Source organism: Pseudophryne corroboree, chromosome 5 (assembly GCF_028390025.1).
Source record: "Pseudophryne corroboree isolate aPseCor3 chromosome 5, aPseCor3.hap2, whole genome shotgun sequence".
NCBI classification, from domain to species: domain Eukaryota; kingdom Metazoa; phylum Chordata; class Amphibia; order Anura; family Myobatrachidae; genus Pseudophryne; species Pseudophryne corroboree.
Window position 1 is genome coordinate 264,242,478 of NC_086448.1, and position 21,134 is coordinate 264,263,611.

Consider the following 21,134-nt stretch of genomic DNA (forward strand, 5'->3'; position numbering starts at 1 on the left):
TATTAGCGGCGCTACTACTCTGGGCATTATGTATAAGCAGCGCTACTACTGTGGGCAAGGGGCTGCGTTCCGCTCGCCACCCCTGTCGGGATTGTGCGGTCGGGATTCCGGCGTTGGTATTTCGACTGCCGGGATCCCGTCCAGCGGAATTACGTACTGATCCCCCCTGTACGTCTAATTACTATTCCTGTTTGTCCAGGATTTCTGTGTATCTTGTCTGCTACAATTAAAAGAAACTGCTTCACCGTGAACCTGCCTACCGTGTGTTCTAATTTCTGTGACCGTTACACTTCGTATTACAAAAAAACTTTAAAAAAAATACATTTATATTTAAAAAATAAATAATGCCCTTTTCACCATATCAATGCACCATATTACCACACATACACATACATACAGACACACACTTTCTCTCTTACTTTACATTTACTCTTTCTTCTCCTTGTCGTAGCAGCCAGCCTGGTCCTGTGTAGCCCCGCCCCCTCATTTCCGGTAGCCCCACCCCCTTTTCATGCCCGGTTTCTGCCATTGTCACAGGAGGGGGGAGAGGACGCTGGAAGCTTCAATTGAAAATTACCCTCCCAAAGGAGACAGTTATTAAAGATACTAGAGAAGCCTCCTCTAGTATCTATAATAACTGTCTCCTATGAGGCGGCGGCCATTTTGGGAGGGACGCTTACAATTGATGCTTCCAGGGTCCTCTCCCCCTCCTGTGACAGATCTCGGGCATGAATACAGGGCGGAGCAGAGCGGCGTGCGGACGGTGGCATGAGCGGCCCGGGCCCTCTCTCTGTTAGAGAGTCCGGCCCTGGACTATTGTGCCCGCAGCACCCCCCTGGTGGCGGGCCTACTGGTATCCTTAAGGTTCTCATCTTCTTTGTGTAAAACAGTGTCTATAACTAGATATTTCCTAATACATAAAACTAACACCATGATTATTTGTGGGAGACAAAGATGATACCACACTGAAAAGCATGCTCGTCTAACACAGTCATTTTGGGTCCATGAGTTTTATTTTTACAGTGCTGTTCACTTTACAAAACAGTACAGGACCCAGCTGCTCGTCAGTGCACAAAGCACAGAGACTGCAGCCTTTGCATATTCCAGCATCAAGGCCTCAGCGAATCTCTTTATTTACTCTCTATGTACACAATTGCTCATTTATGCAACACAGATGTTACTCACCTTATATACAGCAAATATGTATTCAGCTAGATATATATATATTCAAGAAAATCAGTAGAGCATCATGTTTATTACATGGACATGCATAACCCAAAGTCATGATGGAAAGTTCATTGAGTTCAAACTTACTGTTTTCAGCTTCCACTGATCTAAGGGCAAGTACAAGTCCGACATAAGGGGGTAATTCCAAGTTGATCGCAGCAGGAAATTTTTTAGCAGTTGGGCAAAACCATGTGCACTGCAGGGGAGGCAGATATAACATGTGCAGAGAGAGATAGATTTGGATGTGGTGTGTTCAAACTGAAATCTAAATTGCAGTGTAAAAAAAAAGCAGCCAGTATTTACCCTGCACAGAAACAAAATAACCCACCCAAATCTAACTCTCTCTGCAAATGTTATATCTGCCCCCCCCTGCAGTGCACATGGTTTTGCCCAACTGCTAAAAAATATCCTGCTGCGATCAACTTGGAATTACCCCCATAGTCTTTTCTGCTTTCAATTTACGTGAAATTTGTGAAGGAGACATCCAAAGGTAAAAAGAGTACTAAGCAGCATGTGACTTTTCCCACATGAATGAAAACATACCCTCCAACAGTACCTTTTTAATAGGTACAGTACAGTACCTTTTTTTATGGTCTGTACCGATTTTTGGCTCTCCAAACTTCCATTGAAAGTATAGGAAAAGGGGCATGACCACGCCCCCTTTACCCATGGCCACGTCCCCTTTTCTTATTTGTACCGATTTTTATGTGTAAAATGTTGGAGGGAATGTGAAAATAAACATAATGTAAAGTAACTACCAGTATTTATCTGCCTTAGTGTTCATCACATGATCAACCCAGGTATATTATGTGCACATTGGGGCAGATGTATTAACCTGGAGAAGGCATAAGGAAGTGATAAACCAGTGATAAGTGCAAGGTAATAAATGCATCAGCCAGTCAGCTCCTAACTGTCATTTTAAATATTGGAGCTGATTGGCTGGTGCGTTTATCACCTTGCACATATCACTGGTTTATCACTTCCTTATGCCTTCTCCAGGTTAATACATCAGCCCCACTATGTGTAATATCAGCAGCAGGTACCACCCCTAAAAATACTCTGTCCTTTTGTAAACCTTTTGTAGACCTCAATGGGCCTAATTCAGAGTTGATCACCGCAGCAAATTTGTTAGCAGTTGGGCAAAACCATGTGCACTGCAGGGGGGTGCAGATATAACATGTGCAGAGAGAGTTAGATCTGGGTGGGGTGTGTTCAAACTGAAAATAGGATTTTAATACCTACCGGTAAATCCTTTTCTCCTAGTCCGTAGAGGATGCTGGGGACTCCAAAAGGACCATGGGGTATAGACGGGATCCGCAGGAGACATGGGCACACTAAAAGACTTTGACTGGGACTAGAACTCTAAACTTTAGCAAAGCAAATTTTGAAAAGATGAGGGTATTTTTCAGGGATATTGAATGGGAAGGTTTGTTTTTAGGAAAAAATACTACTGAGAAATGGGAGGTACTAAAATTCCTGCTAGCTAAAAATACACTCAAATTTATTCCTATGAGTAGCAAAAAAAGGAATAAAAATCATAAACCGATGTGGCTTAACAAAAAGATTAAGGAACTTATGGGCAAGAAAAGGCGAGCATTTAAAAAATACAAATCTGACGGGGAAGCAGAGTCATTTCAGCACTATAAGGAATGTAACAAAATTTGCAAAAAGGAAATAAGAGCGGCTAAAGTAGAAACTGAAAAACTAGTAGCAAAGGAAAGCAAAGCGAATCCCAAAAAATTCTTTAAATACATTAATAGCAAGAGATTAAAGAAGGAGAGTATAGGCCCTTTAAAAGACAAGTTGGGAGTCTTCAGCAAAAATGATAATGACATAGCGGACACACTAAATGAGTTTTTTTCAACAGTATTCACTAGAGAGGACCCATTTCAGGGACAGACACACAATCTCAATAATGAGAATATCCCACTGATAGGTACTTATTTAAGCGAGGAAGTAGTCTGTGACCGATTAAAACATTTAAAGATTAATAAATCACCAGGGCCCGATGGTATTCACCCAAGGGTTCTAATGGAGCTTCACTCTGAACTGGCAAAACCGCTATCTTTGATCTTTAAGGATTCAGTTATATCAGGTATGGTTCCCAAAGACTGGCGTATAGCGGAAGTAGTGCCTATATTCAAAAAGGGAAGTAAAGCTGAACCAGGTAATTATAGACCAGTTAGTCTTACATCTATAGTGGGGAAAGTATTGGAAGGTATTCTAAGAGATAGTATTCAGAAGTTCCTTGAAGTCAATAAGGTCATTAAAAGGAATCAACATGGGTTTATGAAGGACAGATCCTGTCAAACCAACTTACTTGGCTTTTATGAAACAGTAAGCGCAAACCTAGATCAGGGTAAAGACGTGGATGTAATCTTTTTAGACTTTGCCAAAGTGTTCGATACTGTACCACACATGAGACTTATCTACAAGCTACAAGAATCAGGGCTAGGAAGCACAATATGCACTTGGGTCAAAAACTGGTTAGATAACCGGGAGCAGCGCGTTGTGGTTAATGGATCTTTTTCAACTTGGACTGAAGTGCTAAGTGGTGTGCCGCAAGGCTCAGTATTAGGACCGCTATTGTTCAATATTTTCATTAACGACCTAACAGAAGGTCTAGAGAGCATGGTGTCAATTTTTGCAGATGATACCAAATTGTGTAAGGCTATAAATACAGAGGAGGATGCCGAGTCTCTTCAGAATGACTTAGTTAAATTAGAAGCATGGGCAGCCAAATGGAGAATGCGCTTCAACACAGACAAGTGTAAGGTAATGCACTGTGGTAACAAGAACAAAAATTACACCTACCTACTAAATGGGGTAAAATTAGGGGATTCTGTACTGGAAAAGGACTTAGGTGTCCTCATAGATAGCAAGCTAAGCAGTAGTACCCAAAGTAGGACTGCAGCAAAGAAGGCTAATAAGATATTAGCATGCATAAAACGGGGTATTGATGCTAGGGACGAGAGTATTATACTCCCGTTATATAAATCACTAGTGAGGCCACACCTTGAATACTGTGTACAATTCTGGGCACCGTACTACAAAAAGGATATCCTGGAGCTTGAAAAGGTACAGAGGAGGGGGACCAAACTAATTAAGGGCATGGAGACGATGGAATACAAGGAAAGGCTTGAAAGACTAAGCATGTTTACATTGGAAAAGCGGAGACTAAGAGGGGATATGATCAACATCTACAAATATATAAGGGGACAATACACAGAGCTTGCGCGGGACCTGTTTTTGGTTAGATCGACACAGAGGACTCGTGGACACTCGCTCAGGTTAATAGTAACAGCAGTTTAAGGGAAGAAAAATGTGTGCAGTCTAGCTGCTGGAAGAGACACACTTTCCTGAAGGATCCTTCTCCCTTCACCATAAGTGCCACAATAAAAAGAAAAAGTGGAAAGTGTAACTGGAGGACTTGCCATTTGGTTCCAGTCATACGAGGACTGAGGGGATTCCCGGGATCCTCCAAAACAAAAACCCGCATGTTGGTTTAGAACTGTTTTCACAGTTCTATACACATTGGTAATTATCCACCAGTCTTGTTTGCTCATGGGGATTTCTGTGCAATACATTTTAAGTCAACTTTTGCTGCTATGATTATGTGTTTGGATTTTATAAGTGTGTCATATGAATTTTATATGTATTAAATTGTGCTTCACTATATCCACTCTTTTTAATTCTTTTATGCTTCAACAAAATCTGCATTGAGCATCTGATCACTGTCAATGGAAACAAAGACAAGCGCAGGATAAGTTACACTTTCCACTTTTTCTTTTTACTCGCTCAGGTTAGTGGACAGGAGATTCCGCACAATACGGCGTAAAGGCTTTTTCACGGTAAGGACAATACGTGTTTGGAATTCCCTGCCCGAGGGAGTTGTAATGGCGGAATCTGTCAACACCTTTAAGAATGGGTTAGATAAATTCCTAATGGATAAGGATATCCAGGGGTATGGTGCATAGTCATGCATTATAGTTACTATAAATAGGGATAAAATGCAACGGCTGACAGCAGCATCAGTCAGAAATTTTAGTCAAATCATCATGCATAGGAGACCACGTATAGGTTGAACTCGATGGACAATTGTCTTTTTTCAACCTCAGATACTATGTTACTGGGTGTGAACTGGCTCCTCCCTCTATGCCCCTCCTCCAGACCTCAGTTAGATTCTGTGCCCAGGAGTGACTGGACACACACTAGGGGAGCTCTACTGAGTTTCTCTGGAAAGACTATGTTAGGCTTTGTTATTTTCAGGGAGACCTGCTGGCTACAGGCTCCCTGCATCGTGGGACTGAGGGGAGAGAAGTCAGACCTACTTCTTATGAGTTAAGGGCGCTGCTTCTTAGGCTACTGGACACCATTAGCTCCAGAGCGTTCGATCACTTGGTGCGCCTAGCTGCTTGTTCCCGGAGCCGCGCCGTCACCCCCCTCACAGAAGCCAGAAGTAAGAAGCTGGGTGAGTATTAGAAGAACAGAAGACTTCAGTGACGGCAGAAGACTTCAGTAACGGAGGTACAGCGAAGCGGTCGCGCTGCGCTCCATGCTCCCACACACACACCAACGGCACTCACAGGGTGCAGGGCGCTGGGGAGGAGCGCCCTGGGCGGCAAGTTACTGAGGGTCTTTTCACTGGCAAACTGAAATCTAAATTGCAGTGTAAAAATAAAGCAGCCAGTATTTGCCCTGCACAGAAACAATATAACCCGCCCAAATCTAACTCTCTCTGCAAATTTTATATCTGCCACACCTGCACTGCACATGGGGGGTGATTCCGAGTTGTTCGCTCGCTAGCTGCTTTTAGCAGCATTGCACACGCTAAGCCGCCGCCCTTTGGGAGTGTATCTTAGCTTAGCAGAAGTGCAAACGAAAGATTAGCAGAATTGCGAATAGACATTTCTTAGCAGTTTCTGAGTAGCTCCAGACTTACTCAGCCATTGCGACCAGCTCAGTCCTTTTCGTTCCTGGTTTGACGTCACAAACACACCCAGCGTTTGCCCAACCACTCCCCCGTTTCTCCAGCCACTCCTGCGTTTTGCAACTCGAACGCCTGCGTTTTTCCGCACACTCCCATAAAACGGCCAGTTTCCGCCCAGAAACACCCACTTCCTGTCAATCACACTACGATCAGCACAGCGATGAAAAAGCTTCGTTATGCCGTGAGTAAAATACCTAACTTTTGTGTAAAATAACTAAGCGCATGCGCTCTGCGAACCTTGCGCATGCGCAGTAAGCGACTAATCGCAGTATAGCGAAAATCGGCAACGAGCGAACAACTCGGAATGACCCCCATGGTTTTGCCCAACTGCTAACAAATTTACTGCACCCATTATCCCAAAGCCATTTGTGATTTTCATCATCTACTGCAGCTTGTTTATCTTAAGGCCCAGATGTGGGAGAGATGTGTGCTGAGCGTGCGGGGGGTGTGGGCACTTATTTCACCCAGCGGGTGAAGTGAGCGACCTGCTAGATTGGCCTGCATGGCAGGCCAATCTAGCACCAGCGATAGCAATGCGCGGGACTGCGCATCGCTATCGCTGTAGGGGGTACACACGGAGCGATCATGCTTAAAATCGAAGCAATCTAGTCAGATTGTTTAGATTATCGCTCCGTGAGTACCCCCCTTTAGAGCTAGATATGCTAACAGGTTCCCTGTTGCTCCCCTGGCAAGTTACTGGAGTGTATTGCTCAGTTTTACACAACAAAGGAGAACAAACTAGGGTCAGGTATCATAATCATATGAGCAATGACAGTATAAAGGGGGTACTTCTGAGTTGATCGCAGCAGCAAGTTTGTTAGCAATTGGGCAAAACCATGGCCCTCATTCCGAGTTGTTCGCAGCAGTTCATCGCATCGCAAACGTCAAAAAATCTCAAACTGCGCATGCGCAAAAGCGGAAATACGCATGCGCAAAGCGAGCGATACAACGCTTGTGCAGAATTACTAAACGAAAATCTGCTCGTAATACACAACCGAAAACAGGGAGTGACGGAGGCGTGGCAGAGGCACGGCTTCGCAATCCAACGAAATGGGCGTGAAAGTGGGCGGCTAGTGTGGGAGTATGCAACCAGCAGTAGGCGTGTTTTTGGCAAAAATGCGTATCCTATGGTAAAAGTACATAACAAATGTTCGCTATCTTGACGCAGCCGAAGAGTAAGTCTGCAGCTACTCAGCACTTGCGAAGTACTGTTACAAGTGTGTGTCTGCTCTAATTAGCAATTAATTAGCAAGTGAATTCACCTGTTGAGCAATTACTCGCCAAACACTGCTCTTACAAAATACTACAAACAGCAATTATATGGCCACTTAACATTTGTATTGTTACCACAAATAAATCTGACACACTCACAAATAATGCACTGTATTTTTGGGACAAATAAAATTAACTGATGTTAAATGCATGTTTTAATTATTTGTTTAATAATATCAAATGTGACTAAACAAACTTATAAGCTACATCAGCTAAATCTTCTCGACATAGACATATTCCTTTGTACATACCAAATAACATGAGCAACATAATGCAGCCTACATTTAATGTGACTTAATATGTTTTTTTTTGTTTTTTTGTGGGAATATGTGTCCATATCTAATACTATGGCATGTTGCCCCTAGTTACCCAAGTTCCTAATTTTTTGGTTTTTTTTATATGGCCAATTAAGTGTTGTGCAAGGCATACAGATTTTAAATTACAATATGCAATGTTTGTCTTAATATTCTGATTGTTCCCTTGTTCCACAAATGTCAATATGCCATGTTCAAGTTTACAGGGCACAGTTTTCCTGAGTGCATAACCTTTAATAAAACACACGAACAATTGTAAAGTAATTTTTTTTTACTTCAAAAACAAAAAACAAAATCACCAACACAACATGGCTACAAATGAGCATCACATACAGAGATGGACATAGCAGCAAGCAGATGGCAGTGGCAAAATGCACATAGCAGAACCCAGTACTATGGTAACCCCATCTTCTGACAAAATATGATGTTTTAAATTAACTAAGTGAACCCCCAGCCAGACTAAACTTTTAGGGGAACTGAGGTAGATTCCGGAACCAACACACAAACACAAACATACACAGCACGCTAGGAAAAGGAAGATGGCTCAGGTGTAGGGACAAATAACTCACAGGCTACAATTTAAAGAAAACCTTTCACTTTGAGGGAGTTCTACATTCTGGCCACACAAGCCAAAATAAAAAAAAACATCGAGGCAACATGTAAAAATAAGATTTTACTCACCGGTAAATCTATTTCTCGTAGTCCGAAGTGGATGTTGGGGACTCCGTAAGGACCATGGGGAATAGACGGGCTCCGCAGGAGACTGGGCACTCTAAAAAAATTTTAGTACTACTGGTGTGCACTGGCTCCTCCCTCTATGCCCCTCCTCCAGACCTCAGTTAAGGAAACTGTGCCCGGAAGAGCTGACATTACAAGGAAAGGATTTTGGAATCCAGGGTAAGACTCATACCAGCCACACCAATCACACCGTATAACTTGTGATAAACTTACCCAGTCAACAGTATGAACAACAACAGAGCATCAAACAATGGATGCCAACATAACATAACCCTTTATTAAGCAATAACTATATACACGTATTGCAGAAAGTCCGCACTTGGGACGGGCGCCCAGCATCCACTACGGACTACGAGAAATAGATTTACCGGTGAGTAAAATCTTATTTTCTCTAACGTCCTAGTGGATGCTGGGGACTCCGTAAGGACCATGGGGATTATACCAAAGCTCCCAAACGGGCGGGAGAGTGCGGATGACTCTGCAGCACCGAATGGGCAAACACAAGGTCCTCCTCAGCCAGGGTATCAAACTTGTAGAACTTAGCAAATGTGTTTGAACCCGACCAAGTAGCTGCTCGGCAAAGCTGTAATGCTGAGACCCCTCGGGCAGCCGCCCAAGAAGAGCCCACTTTCCTTGTGGAATGGGCTTTCACTGATTTTGGATGCGGCAATCCAGCCGCAGAATGAGCCTGCTGAGTCGTGTTACAGATCCAGCGAGCAATGGTTTGCTTTGAAGCAGGAGCACCCAGCTTGTTGGATGCATACAGGATAAACAGCGAGTCAGTTTTCCTGACTCCAGCCGTCCTGGCTACATAGATCTTCAAAGCCCTGAATACATCAAGCAACTTGGAATCCTCCAAGTCACGAGTAGCCGCAGGCACCACAATAGGTTGGTTCAAATTAAAAGATGACACCACCTTCGGCAGAAATTGCGGACAAGTCCGTAATTCTGCCCTGTCCATATGGAAAACCAGATAGGGGCTTTTACATGACAAAGCCGCCAATTCTGACACACGCCTAGCCGAAGCTAAGGCCAATAGCATGACCACCTTCCACGTGAGATACTTTAGCTCCACTGTCTTAAGTGGCTCAAACCAGTGGGATTTCAGGAAACCCAACACCACGTTGAGATCCCAAGGTGCCACTGGTGGCACAAAAAGGGGCTGAATATGCAGCACTCCCTTAACAAACGTCTGAACTTCAGGAAGAGAAGCCAGTTCCTTTTGAAAGAAAATGGATAGGGCCGAAATCTGGACCTTTATGGACCCCAACTTCAAGCCCATAGTCACTCCAGACTGTAGGAAGTGCAGGAACCGGCCTAGCTGGAATTCCTCTGTAGGGCCTTCCTGGCCTCACACCAGGCAACATATTTTCGCCATATACGGTGATAGTGTTTTGCTGTCACGTCCTTCCTAGCCTTTATCAGCGTAGGAATAACTTCATCCGGAATGCCTTTTTCCGCTAGGATCCTGCGTTCAACCGCCATGCCGTCAAACGTAGCCGCGGTAAGTCTTGGAACAGACAGGGCCCCTGTTGCAACAGGTCCTGTCTGAGAGGCAGAGGCCATGGGTCCTCTGTGAGCATTTCTTGCAGTTCCGGGTACCAAGTCCTTCTTGGCCAATCCGGAACACTGAGTATTATTCTCACTCCTCTTTTTCTTACGATTCTCAGCACCTTGGGTATGAGAGGAAGAGGAGGAAACACATATACCGACTGGAACACCCACGGTGTTACTAGTGCGTCCACAGCTATCGCCTGAGGGTCTCTTGACCTGGCGCAATACCTTTGTAGCTTTTTGTTGAGACGGGATGCCATCATGTCCACCTGTGGCAGTTCCCATCGATTTGTAATCTGAGTGAAGACTTCGTGATGAAGTCCCCACTCTCCCGTGTGGAGGTCGTGCCTGCTGAGGAAGTCTGCTTCCCAGTTGTCCACTCCCGGAATGAACACTGCTGACAGTGCTTGCACGTGATTCTCCGCCCAACGAAGAATCCTGGTAGCTTCCGCCATCGCCACTCTGCTTCTTGTGCCGCCCTGGCGGTTTACATGAGCCACTGCGGTGATGTTGTCTGACTGAATCAGCACCGGTTGGTTGCGAAGCAGAGGCTCCGCTTGACTCAGGGCGTTGTGTATGGCCTTTAGTTCCAGGATATTTATGTGCAGACAAGCCTCCTGACTTGACCACAACCCTTGGAAGTTTCTTCCCTGAGTGACTGCCCCCCATCCTCGGAGGCTCGCATCCGTGGCCACCAGGACCCAGTCCTGTATGCCGAACCTGCGGCCCTCGAGAAGGTGAGCACTCTGCAGCCACCACAGAAGAGACACCCTGGCCCTCGGGGACAGGGTGATCAGCCGATGCATCTGAAGATGCGATCCGGACCACTTGTCCAACAGATCCCACTGAAAGTTCCTCGCATGGAACCTGCCGAAGGGAATGGCTTTGTACGATGCCACCATCTTTCCCAGGACTCGTGTGCAGTGATGCACCGACACCTGTTTCGGTTTTAAGAGGTCTCTGACTAGAGTCACGAGCTCCTGAGCCTTCTCCGCCGGGAGAAACACCTTCTTCTGGTCTGTGTCCAGAATCATGCCCAGAAAGGGCAGACGTGTCGTAGGAATCAGCTGCGACTTTGGGATATTCAGAATCCAGCCATGCTGCTGCAACACTTCCTGAGAGTGTGCTACGCTGATCAGAAACTGCTCTCTGGACCTCGCCTTTATGAGGAGATCGTCCAAGTATGGGATAACTGTGACTCCTTGCTTTCTCAGGATCACCATAATTTCTGCCATTACCTTGGTAAATATTCTCGGTGCCATGGAGAGCCCAAACGGCAACGTCTGGAATTGGTAATGACAGTCCTGTACCACAAATCTGAGGTACTCCTGATGAGGTGGATAAATGGGGACATGCAAGTAAGCATCCTTGATGTCCAGAGACACCATAAAAATCCCCCTCTTCCAGGCTTGCAATGACCGCTCTGAGCGATTCCATTTTGAACTTGAATCTTTTCAGATAAATGTTCAGGGACTTTAAATTCAATATGGGTCTGACCGAACCGTCCGGTTTTGGTACCACAAACATTGTGGAATAGTATCCCCTTCCCTGTTGAAGGAGGGGAACCTTTACCACCACCTGCTGGAGATATAACTTGTGAATTGCCGCTAACACTACTTCCCTTTCCATGGGGGAAGCTGGCAGGGCCGATTTGAGGTTTCGGTGAGGGGGCATCACTTCGAATTCCAGCTTGTATCCCTGAGACACAATCTGTATAGCCCAGGGATCCACCTGTGAGCAAACCCACTGGTGGCTGAAATTTCAGAGACGCGCCCCCACCGCTCCTGGCTCCACCTGTGGAGCCCCAGCGTCATGCGGTGGATTTAGTGGAAGCCGGGGAGGACTTCTGTTCCTGGGAACTAGCTGTATGGTGCAGCTTCTTTCCTCTACCCCTGCCTCTGGCAAGAAAGGATGCACCTCTGACTTTCTTGCTTCTTTGTGATCGAAAGGACTGCATTTGGTAATACGGTGCTTTCTTAGGCTGTGAGGGAATATATGGCAAAAAATTTGACTTCCCAGCCGTAGCTGTGGAAACTAGGTCCGAGAGACCGTCCCCAAACAATTCCTCACCCTTGTAAGGTAAAACCTCCATGTGCTTTTTTGGAGTCGGCATCACCTGTCCATTGCCGAGTCCACAGGACCCTTCTGGCAGAAATTAACATTGCATTTATTCTAGAGCCCAGTAGGCAAATGTCCCTCTGGGCATCCCTCATATATAGGACAGCGTCTTTTATATGCCCCAGGGTCAGTAAAATGGTATCCTTGTCTAAGGTATGCAGTTCCTCAGACAGATTATCTGTCCATGCTGCTACAGCACTACACATCCAGGCCGACGCAATTGCCGGCCTCAGTAGAGTACCTGAATGTGTATAAACAGACTTCAGGATACTTTCCTGCTTCCTATCGGCAGGATTCTTTAGGGAGGCCGTATCCTGTGACGGCAGGGCCACCTTCTTAGATAAGCGTGTCAGAGCTTTATCTACCCTAGGGGAGGATTCCCAGCGCATCCTGTCCGTTGGCGGGAAAGGGTACGCCATAAGTAACCTTTTGGAAATCAGCACTTTCCTATCGGGGGAATCCCACGCTTTTTCACATAACTCATTTAACTCATGTGAAGGGGGAAAAGTCACCTCTTGCTTTTTCTCCCCATACATATAAACCCTCTTGTCAGGGACAGGGTTTACCTCTGATATGTGCAATACACCCTTCATTGCTATAATCATGTAGCGGATGGCTTTAGCCATTTTAGGCTGCAATTTTGCATCATCGTCATCGACACTGGAGTCAGAATCCGTGTCGATATCTGTGTCAACAATTTTGGATAGTGGGCGCTTCTGAGACCCTGACGGCCTCTGCGCTGTAGGATCAGGCATGGGCTGAGACCCCGACTGTCCCAAGGCATCAGCTTTATCCAACCTTTTATGCAAGGAGTTTACATTATCATTTAACACCTTCCACATATCCATCCAATCAGGTGTCGGCGCCTTCGGCGGAGACACGTCATTCATCTGCACCTGCTCTGCCTCCACATAGCCCTCCTCGTCAAACATGTCGACACACGCGTACCGACACACCACACACACAGGGGATGCTCTATATGAGGACAGGACCCCCACAAGGCCTTTTGGAGAGACAGAGAGAGAGAGTATGCCAGCACACACCCCAGCGCTATATGACTCAGGAATCACACAGTAACTTAGTGTTTACCCAGTAGCTGCCGTATATATGATTAATGTGCTAAATTTATGTGCCCCCCCCTCTCTTTTTACCCTCTTTCTACCGTGAGTCTGCAGGGGAGAGCCTGGGGAGCTTCCTCTCAGCGGAGCTGTGGAGAGAAAATGGCGCTGGTGAGTGCTGAGGAAGAAGGCCCCGCCCCCTCAGCGGCGGGCTTCTGTCCCGCGATTTTTTGTAAAATTAATGGCGGGGGCTCATGCATAATACAGTGCCCAGCTGTATATATGCTGCTTTTTTGCCAGGAGGTAATCAATTGCTGCCCAGGGCGCCCCCCCCTGCGCTCTGCACCCTACAGTGACCGGAGTGTGTGGGTTAGTGTGGGCGCAATGGCGCACAGCTGCAGTGCTGTGCGCTACCTCATATGAAGACAGGAGTCTTCTGCCGCCGATTTTGACGTCTTCTTGCTTCAACCCGCCGGCTTCTGGCTCTGCGAGGGGGACGGCGGCGCGGCTCCGGGAACGGACGACCAAGGTTAGGTTCCTGTGTTCGATCCCTCTGGAGCTAATGGTGTCCAGAAGCCTAAGAAGCGCAACCTAGCCGCAGTTAGTAGGTTTTCTTCTCTCCCCTCAGTCCCACGTAGCAGAGAGTCTGTTGCCAGCAGAAGCTCTCTGAAAATAAAAAACTAAACTAAAATACTTTCTTATTAGCAAGCTCAGGAGAGCTCACTAAAATGCACCCAGCTCTGTCCGGGCACAGATTCTAACTGAGGTCTGGAGGAGGGGCATAGAGGGAGGAGCCAGTGCACACCAGTAGTACTAAATCTTTCTTAGAGTGCCCAGTCTCCTGCGGAGCCCGTCTATTCCCCATGGTCCTTACGGAGTCCCCAGCATCCACTAGGACGTTAGAGAAACATGGGTGCTGCCCATCTGGAGAGACATCACTTTCTCTTTTTTTCCCCCGCCTGATGTAGTTCTTCATGGCTCGGTCTGCGGAGCGACCTTCGAGGGCCCTGCCCAGTGGGATGTTCTTCCTGGGCAGGGGGAGGGGAGGGAGCCGATGTGGCTGGCTCTCTGCCACTGTGGGCAAGGGAGACAGCGATGTCCTGGAGCCCTTGCCGAATAGAATTGGCAAGTTGTTGGAAGGAGGAGGCGAGTTGATCTTGGCCCTGCCTGATCTCTGCCAGACCTTGGCAGAGTTGAGCTACACCTTGCTCCACACTGGTTCTGTGCTCAGTGAGCCGGACAGGTATCTGGCTTACCTCCCGGAGCATCCTGTCCTGAAAAGCATTCAGGCTCTCACCATACCTGGCTATTTCAGTCAGGATTTCCGGGATAGCAGAGGGTTGGGTGGGGGGGCCAGTTGGTATCTGGACAGATGGAATGTGTGGTCCCACACTGGCACAGACACTAGGTCCCCCCACCTCAGCCTCAGCCACATAACCCTCCTGTGACTCTACCTGCTCACCCACCTGTGCTGTGTTATGTTCAAAGCAAATAGAAGAATGAGTGGAAAAAGAGTAGAAAAAAACAATATGAGACTTTTGGAACCAAAAAAATATTTCTTTAGGAATATGTGGGTAAACTTACCTGGCAAGTCATGTGCATGGAGTATTTCAGGCAGGTCCGTGTCCATATGAGACACCCCAACCCCCTCCTCGTAGCTCACACAGTCCATTGCCATCTCCTCAAGATCTGTGTATTCCACAGTGGCAGCTGGACCTCCCCCTGTTGCCCTCGAGGCATTCCACTCCGCAGACCTCTTGCCCTTCAGGCGGGATTTGAAGTCGGCCCAACTACATATGTGTGGAAAAATAGGGGCAAGGTAGAGAAAAATTATGAATACCTGCTTTAATATATAGTACACATGTTATGCATTTGGTTGCTATAGGCAACATCACATCTAACTAACTTTTTAAGAATACTTGGCACAGAAAATGGACTGGCAATATACACTTACCGTCTTCGAACTTCCTGCGAGGTGCGGACTATTGAGCCGACTTCATTAACAGAATCAGTGATGTCCCTCCAAATTCTCTCTTTGTTTGCAGCACCCATGTTTTTGGGTCCTCGATGTATTTTTTGCTTGGCCTGTGTGACCAAAACCCGTAACTCCCTCTTAGTGAAGGCGGGCTGTCTTTTCTTTTTTTTGGATGTAGCCTGTGAGCTATCGTCCTGTCCTTCCTCACCATCTCCTCTTCACTAGCTGCTTGTGTAGTTTGTGTTTGAGCTGCTAGTCCGGAATCACCCTCAGTTTTCCCACTATCTATGTCTGGCAGGGGATTAACTCCTAACTCCTGGGTATCAGAAGATGGAGTTTGTCTAGTACTGGGTCCTGCTATTTCTAAATCAGCATTGCCAAAGTCAAGCATCTGCCTCCGCAGTGCTAGGCTTCGATGTGCTAAAGCTGCCATCTGCTTCTGCACTTCGTCCATCTCTGCTGCCATCTGCTCACGAGTAGCCATGTTGCTGGTGGCATGTGTGTATGCACGAGTGTTTAGCTATTTATAGCTGCGTGTGTTTTCCGGTGCGGAATTCCGCGCAGGTGTGTATTATGCAAATTGGTCCAGTAATTGTTGCACTGGCTATATAAACACCCTGCATGCAGCCTGTGTGTGTGTGGGTGTATGCAGAAAATTACTGAAGCAAGGTGGACATTTCTGAGTGAGTTTTGCGAGTATTTTATATTGTTTCAGTACAGTTTTTTTCTGTAATGTTCTCCTTATCATGTATGTTGTGTAAGATTGTTGTATACAATTTTTTTTTTATTACTTTTGTAGTTTTGAATGTAAACAACAATATTTTTTTTTTTTTTTTTTTAATTTTCTGTTTGGCTTGTGCATCTTTTTACCATAAAAATGCCACACCATCTGATCCTAAAAAACCACAAATTTGTGACTTTGTGTAGCTGTTTGTTCCAGCAAAATGTGGTGAGTAAACAGATTGTTACACTTAGTTTTGTTTTTTCTAAGCCCAAAAATAGGGCTAAAAAAATGTGTGTATGTTGTTTTAAATATATATATATATATATATATATATATATATATATATATATAAAAAACAAATATATATATATATATATATATATATATATAGTGGGAATCCCTGCACTCTCACATAATACAGGCAATTAATGGGGTGCCAATCAGGGTCCAATCTAGTAAAAGATGGGGCCCATAGTACAACATACAGTATCTCCACTATGTGGAAAAGACAGCACTCTCCAGATTAAAGTTTCACAAATCAAAAAAATGGGTATTTGTTATAAAGTCTTTCTCACAGTTTCCAGGAAATGTCCATCGTTTCGGTCCACACCGGGACTTTTTTCAAGGTATACAGCAACAAAACATCCAGTACAGCAGTGCAGCATAAGTCAAATGAAGTAGGGAAACTGGAGCCAGTTTATAATAAATACCCATTTTTTTAATTATTTTTTTGAAACTTTAATCTGGAGAGTGCTGTCTTTTCCACATAGTGGAGATACTGTATGTTATATATATATATATATATATATATATATATATATATATATTTATATATGTAGACTTACATGTTTATGATTTGCAGCCATATCTCAATGATATGTGTGTGTGTGTGTGTGTGTGTGTGCGTGTGTGTGTGTGTGTGTATCCGCGGGTGTGAATCTCCGCCCATGCGAACTGTACAAACTGTCCTGCACATTAATGTACACATATCAATAAAGTTTATTATAGATGACACCATGCAATTACAACCAATCACATGCCACCACACACTATAAATATAAGCCCATATATTGAAAACGCCATTGCCATCATGCGTGCAGCAGCTTTTACCCGCCGCGAGCTGCGCGTCCTGGTAGCGGTAATGGACCGCCGCGTAGGCCGCGCAGGGCCCTTTATCCCAAATAGGGTAAAGCGCGAGGCCTACGCGGAGGTCCGCCGCTTATTGCGAACCCGCGCCTGGAGCAGGAGGACCATCATTCAGTTGGAGAGGCGCTGGAGCGACCTCCGCAGGCGCACGCCGGACCTGTTGGCAGAACTCCGCCAACAAATCCGTGACATACGTAGGCGCAGTAAGTTTCATATTACATAAAATAACACTGAGATTTTTAGCATAAACTTTGCCTATTTTCACTAAGTGATAGTGTGAAAATTTGCACACTGACAATAAACTATTGTAGAATAAACATGACACAGTGTGTGTGGTTAGGGCAAGCAGTACTGACTGTGTAGCAAGGTGCTTCTGAAAAAGTGAATGTTGTTGTACAGAGTTGCTACACAGGCTGTCACCTGAACCCAATAACTTGCTCAGTGGGCAAAATTTAATAAGGTGGGAGGTTTTAAGAACTGGTGATGTTGCCTATAGCAAACAATCAGATTCTAACTATTATCTGATAGAAGCAGCTTAATAATTGTTACGTAGAATCAGATTGGTTGCTATGGGCAACATCACCAGTTTAAAAAATAAAAACACGTATTAATGTTACCCCTGTGTCTTTAACATGGGACAGAACAGTGTGTTAGGAATATGCTGTTGTTTACATTTTTCATGCTACAACCTAAATATTACATATGTCATTCTAGGGCGAGCACAACGGGAAGCTGCTGCTGCTAGGAGCCCAGACCAAGCCAGTTCTCAGCCCCCCTCCCCTTCTGTTGCCCAATCCCCCTCTTCTTCCCAGTCCCCTTCTCAGCCCCCCTCCCCTTCTGTTGCCCAATCCCCCTCTTCTTCCCAGTCCCCTTCTCAGCCCCCCTCCCCTTCTGTTGCCCAATCCCCCTCTTCTTCCCAGTCCCCTTCTCAGCCCCCCTCCCCTTCTGGTGCCCAATCCCCCTCTTCTTCCCAGTCCCCTTCTCAGCCCCCCTCCCCTTCTGTCGCCCAATCCCCCTCTTCTTCCCAGTCCCCTTCTCAGCCCCCCTCCCCCTCTCTTTACCAATACCCCTCTCTGTCCCCCTCCCCCTCTGAAGGCCAAACTACCACTCCAGCCCCCTCCCCCTCTCTTTCCCAGTCCCCCTCTGGCCCACTCCCCCTCTGTTGCCCAAACAGCCTCTCTGCCCCCCTCCCCCTCTCAATCAGACCCACCCTCTGAAAAAAGCACCCCAATCCCTCCTCCTTCCCCAATCCAGCCTCCTTCCCCAATCCAGCCTCCTTCCCCAATCCAGCCTCCTTCCCCAATCCACCCTCCTACCCCAATCCAGCCTCCTTCCCCCATCCAGCCCCCTTCCCCACCCAGTGAGTGGGCAGAAGAAGCCCCTGCGGAGATTCCGGGGAGTCCGCATGTGGCAGATGAGAGTACGTTTTTCTACATTTAAAATGTATTGGTTACCTAATTAAACTTAAAAATAAAATACATGCAGTGTTGTACTGTGGCCAATCTTGGCCCAAGGAAAAATGTTTGTGTTCTTCTTCATGGTATAGATGTTGCTTGTACATTTATGTGAGTATCATTAGATGTACAGTGTCTATGTGTGCAATGTTTAGGCTGTCCACTTTAGGTCGACACTCATTAGGTCGACAGGGTTGCCAGGACAACAGGGTTTATATGTGCTAGGTTGTCAGTGAAACAGTTAGACCTGAGTGGAGTTTAGTATGTTGTAGGTCTTTTACACTTGTGCCTGGGTATTCCTAATATTTGCACATTCAACTCGCATGCTTCACTTTGTTAGCCAGGCTAAGGACACAATGATTTGTGTTGTGAAAGTTACACTCACAAAATTTTTAGATGAAATTTTAAAATCTGTTTGACCTTAGGTAGTAAGGCAGCCTTTCAGGGAGTGTGGGCATGCTAGGATATGTTGTCCTTCTGAAGATGTTGATATGCAGTGTGATGATGCAGGGCAAACACCACAAAAGACAAGTCTGCTTCACTCCAGATGTGAATGAAGGGCAGCATGGGGTTACATGTACTAGGATGGGAGTGTTATTCAAGATGGGATGTTGCCCATAGCAACCAATCAGAATTAACGTCTCAGTTATTTTGAACCTTCTAGAAGAGATGTGGAATGTGATTGGTTGCTATGGGCAATGTCCCATCTTAAATAGAACTCCCATCTTAGTAAATGTACATCATGGTGTGGTACACTTTTACACATTGTAATTTATCATTGACAAACATTGCTGAGCATGCTTGTGTGTTGGTATGCTAGTGTTTTTACATTCAAACATCCATGATGTATTTCCTTTGCTATGAAAGTGTGCTTTGTGGATTGCTGGTGTAATAGGTAATGTTAGTTATGTTGTAAATTTTATTTTTCCTCTGCATTTCAGATGGTGCCGTTGGAGATCCCAAAAGCCTGGCAGGCATCGTGGCCAGCCTAAAGGCCCATTTGCAGGCCATGCTGGCAGACCTAGAAAGGCTGCAAAATTTTTGTTAATTTTAATGTTTGATTTTTGTGATATAAAAAAATAAAAAAAATTATATAAAATTTAAAAAAATTGTTTTTACAGTTAAGCGCTTGTTGTGTTTTTTAATGCAATAAAAGAACAGCATATTGCCAAGCATAAATTGGTTAACTTACAAAAAAAACACAACAAACTTACGATTATTAGGCTTATTATTTACATACAAATTAAGGCTGTTAGTAGCTTATTGTTTTCAAAAACATGTAAACACATACATTCACACACTACAACTCCACTCAAAATTATGCTATTTTACATTATGTCAGGCACAGTTAACACATCTATTTCACTTATTTATAAACAAACCTGGTAATGTCCAATTATGCCTACAAAGTGTTCTTGAGGTATTCTTTGCAGACTTAATTGGTCATGCACACAATCAATCATTACACTAATTGGATATGTAATTGAGGAACGCTTGTTGAGTTTGAATTGCAAGGTGTAATATAAATTAGGGAAAAAAAACCCCATTGCTGTGCGTTTTTCCGCAAAAACTTGTGCACATTTAAGAGGAATGTGTAAATCTACGATGAGTTCGGATTTTAACGATGAGGTTTGTGCTTATGCGATGGGTTCGCATTAATGCGTTGTCATTTGGCATACGCCTACTTTGTGTAATACTGCGTACGAAATAGCTAAAACCCGTTGGGGGCGGATATTCGCTATTTTACTACGTATTCGCAACTTTGCGCATATGTTGTGCGAACGAAAAAAATAGCGAACAACTCGGAATGACCACCCATGTGCACTGCAGGTATAACATGTGCAGAGAGAGTTAGATTTGGGTGGGTTATTTTGTTTCTGTGCAGGGTAAATACTGGCTGCTGTATTTTTACACTGCAATTTAGATTTCAGTTTGAACACGCCACACCCAAATCTAACTCTCTCTGCACATGTTATATCTGCCCCTCCTGCAGTGCACATGGGCCCTCATTCCGAGTTGTTCGCTCGCTAGCCGCTTTTCGCAGCAGTGCACACGCTAAGCCGCCGCCCTCTGGGAGTGAATCTTAGCTTAGCAGAATTGCGAACGAAAGATTCGCAAAATTGCGAATAGAAATTTCTTAGCAGTTTCTGAGTAGCTCCAGACTTACTCTGCCACTGCGATCAGTTCAGTCAGTTTCGTTCCTGGTTTGACGTCACAAACACACCCAGCGTTCGCCCAGGCACTCCCCCGTTTCTCCAGCCACTCCCGCGTTTTTCCCAGAAACGGCAGCGTTTTTTCACACACACCCATAAAACGGCCAGTTTCCGCCCAGAAACACCCACTTCCTGTCAATCACACTCCGATCACCAGAACAAAGAAAAATCCTCGTAATGCCGTGAGTAAAATACCAAACTTCTTAGCAAATTTACTTGACGCAGCCGCAGTGCGAACATTGCGCATGCGCAGTTAGCGGAAACTCGCACCGATGCGAATGAAAATAACGAGCGAACAACTCGGAATGAGGGCCATGGTTTTGCCCAACTGCTAACAAATTTGATGCTGCG

General features: G+C 45.4%; 2 protein-coding genes across 6 annotated transcripts in view; one reads left to right on the forward strand and one right to left on the reverse strand.

The window, feature by feature from the left end:
- Nucleotides 1–21,134, reverse strand: part of OSBPL10 (oxysterol binding protein like 10) — a 726,220-nt gene that overhangs the window by 605,680 nt on the left and 99,406 nt on the right. Inside the window, exon 1 of one of the 5 annotated variants that reach the window (XM_063922287.1) lies at nt 420–497. The exons of the other annotated variants lie outside the window; for them this stretch is intronic. Coding sequence (XP_063778357.1) covers nt 420–487 — 68 coding nt within the window. The 5' untranslated portion in view covers nt 488–497. Of the gene's footprint in view, nt 1–419; nt 498–21,134 lie in introns of those variants that run through there. 5 annotated transcript variants of the gene reach the window in all.
- On the forward strand, nt 512–19,622 carry LOC134928707 (uncharacterized). Its single transcript, XM_063924720.1, has 5 exons — nt 512–518; nt 774–864; nt 5,030–5,078; nt 17,831–18,536; nt 19,512–19,622. Exons 1-5 carry the CDS (start codon nt 512–514, stop codon nt 19,616–19,618), a joined length of 960 nt encoding a protein of 319 aa, XP_063780790.1. The 3' UTR covers nt 19,619–19,622.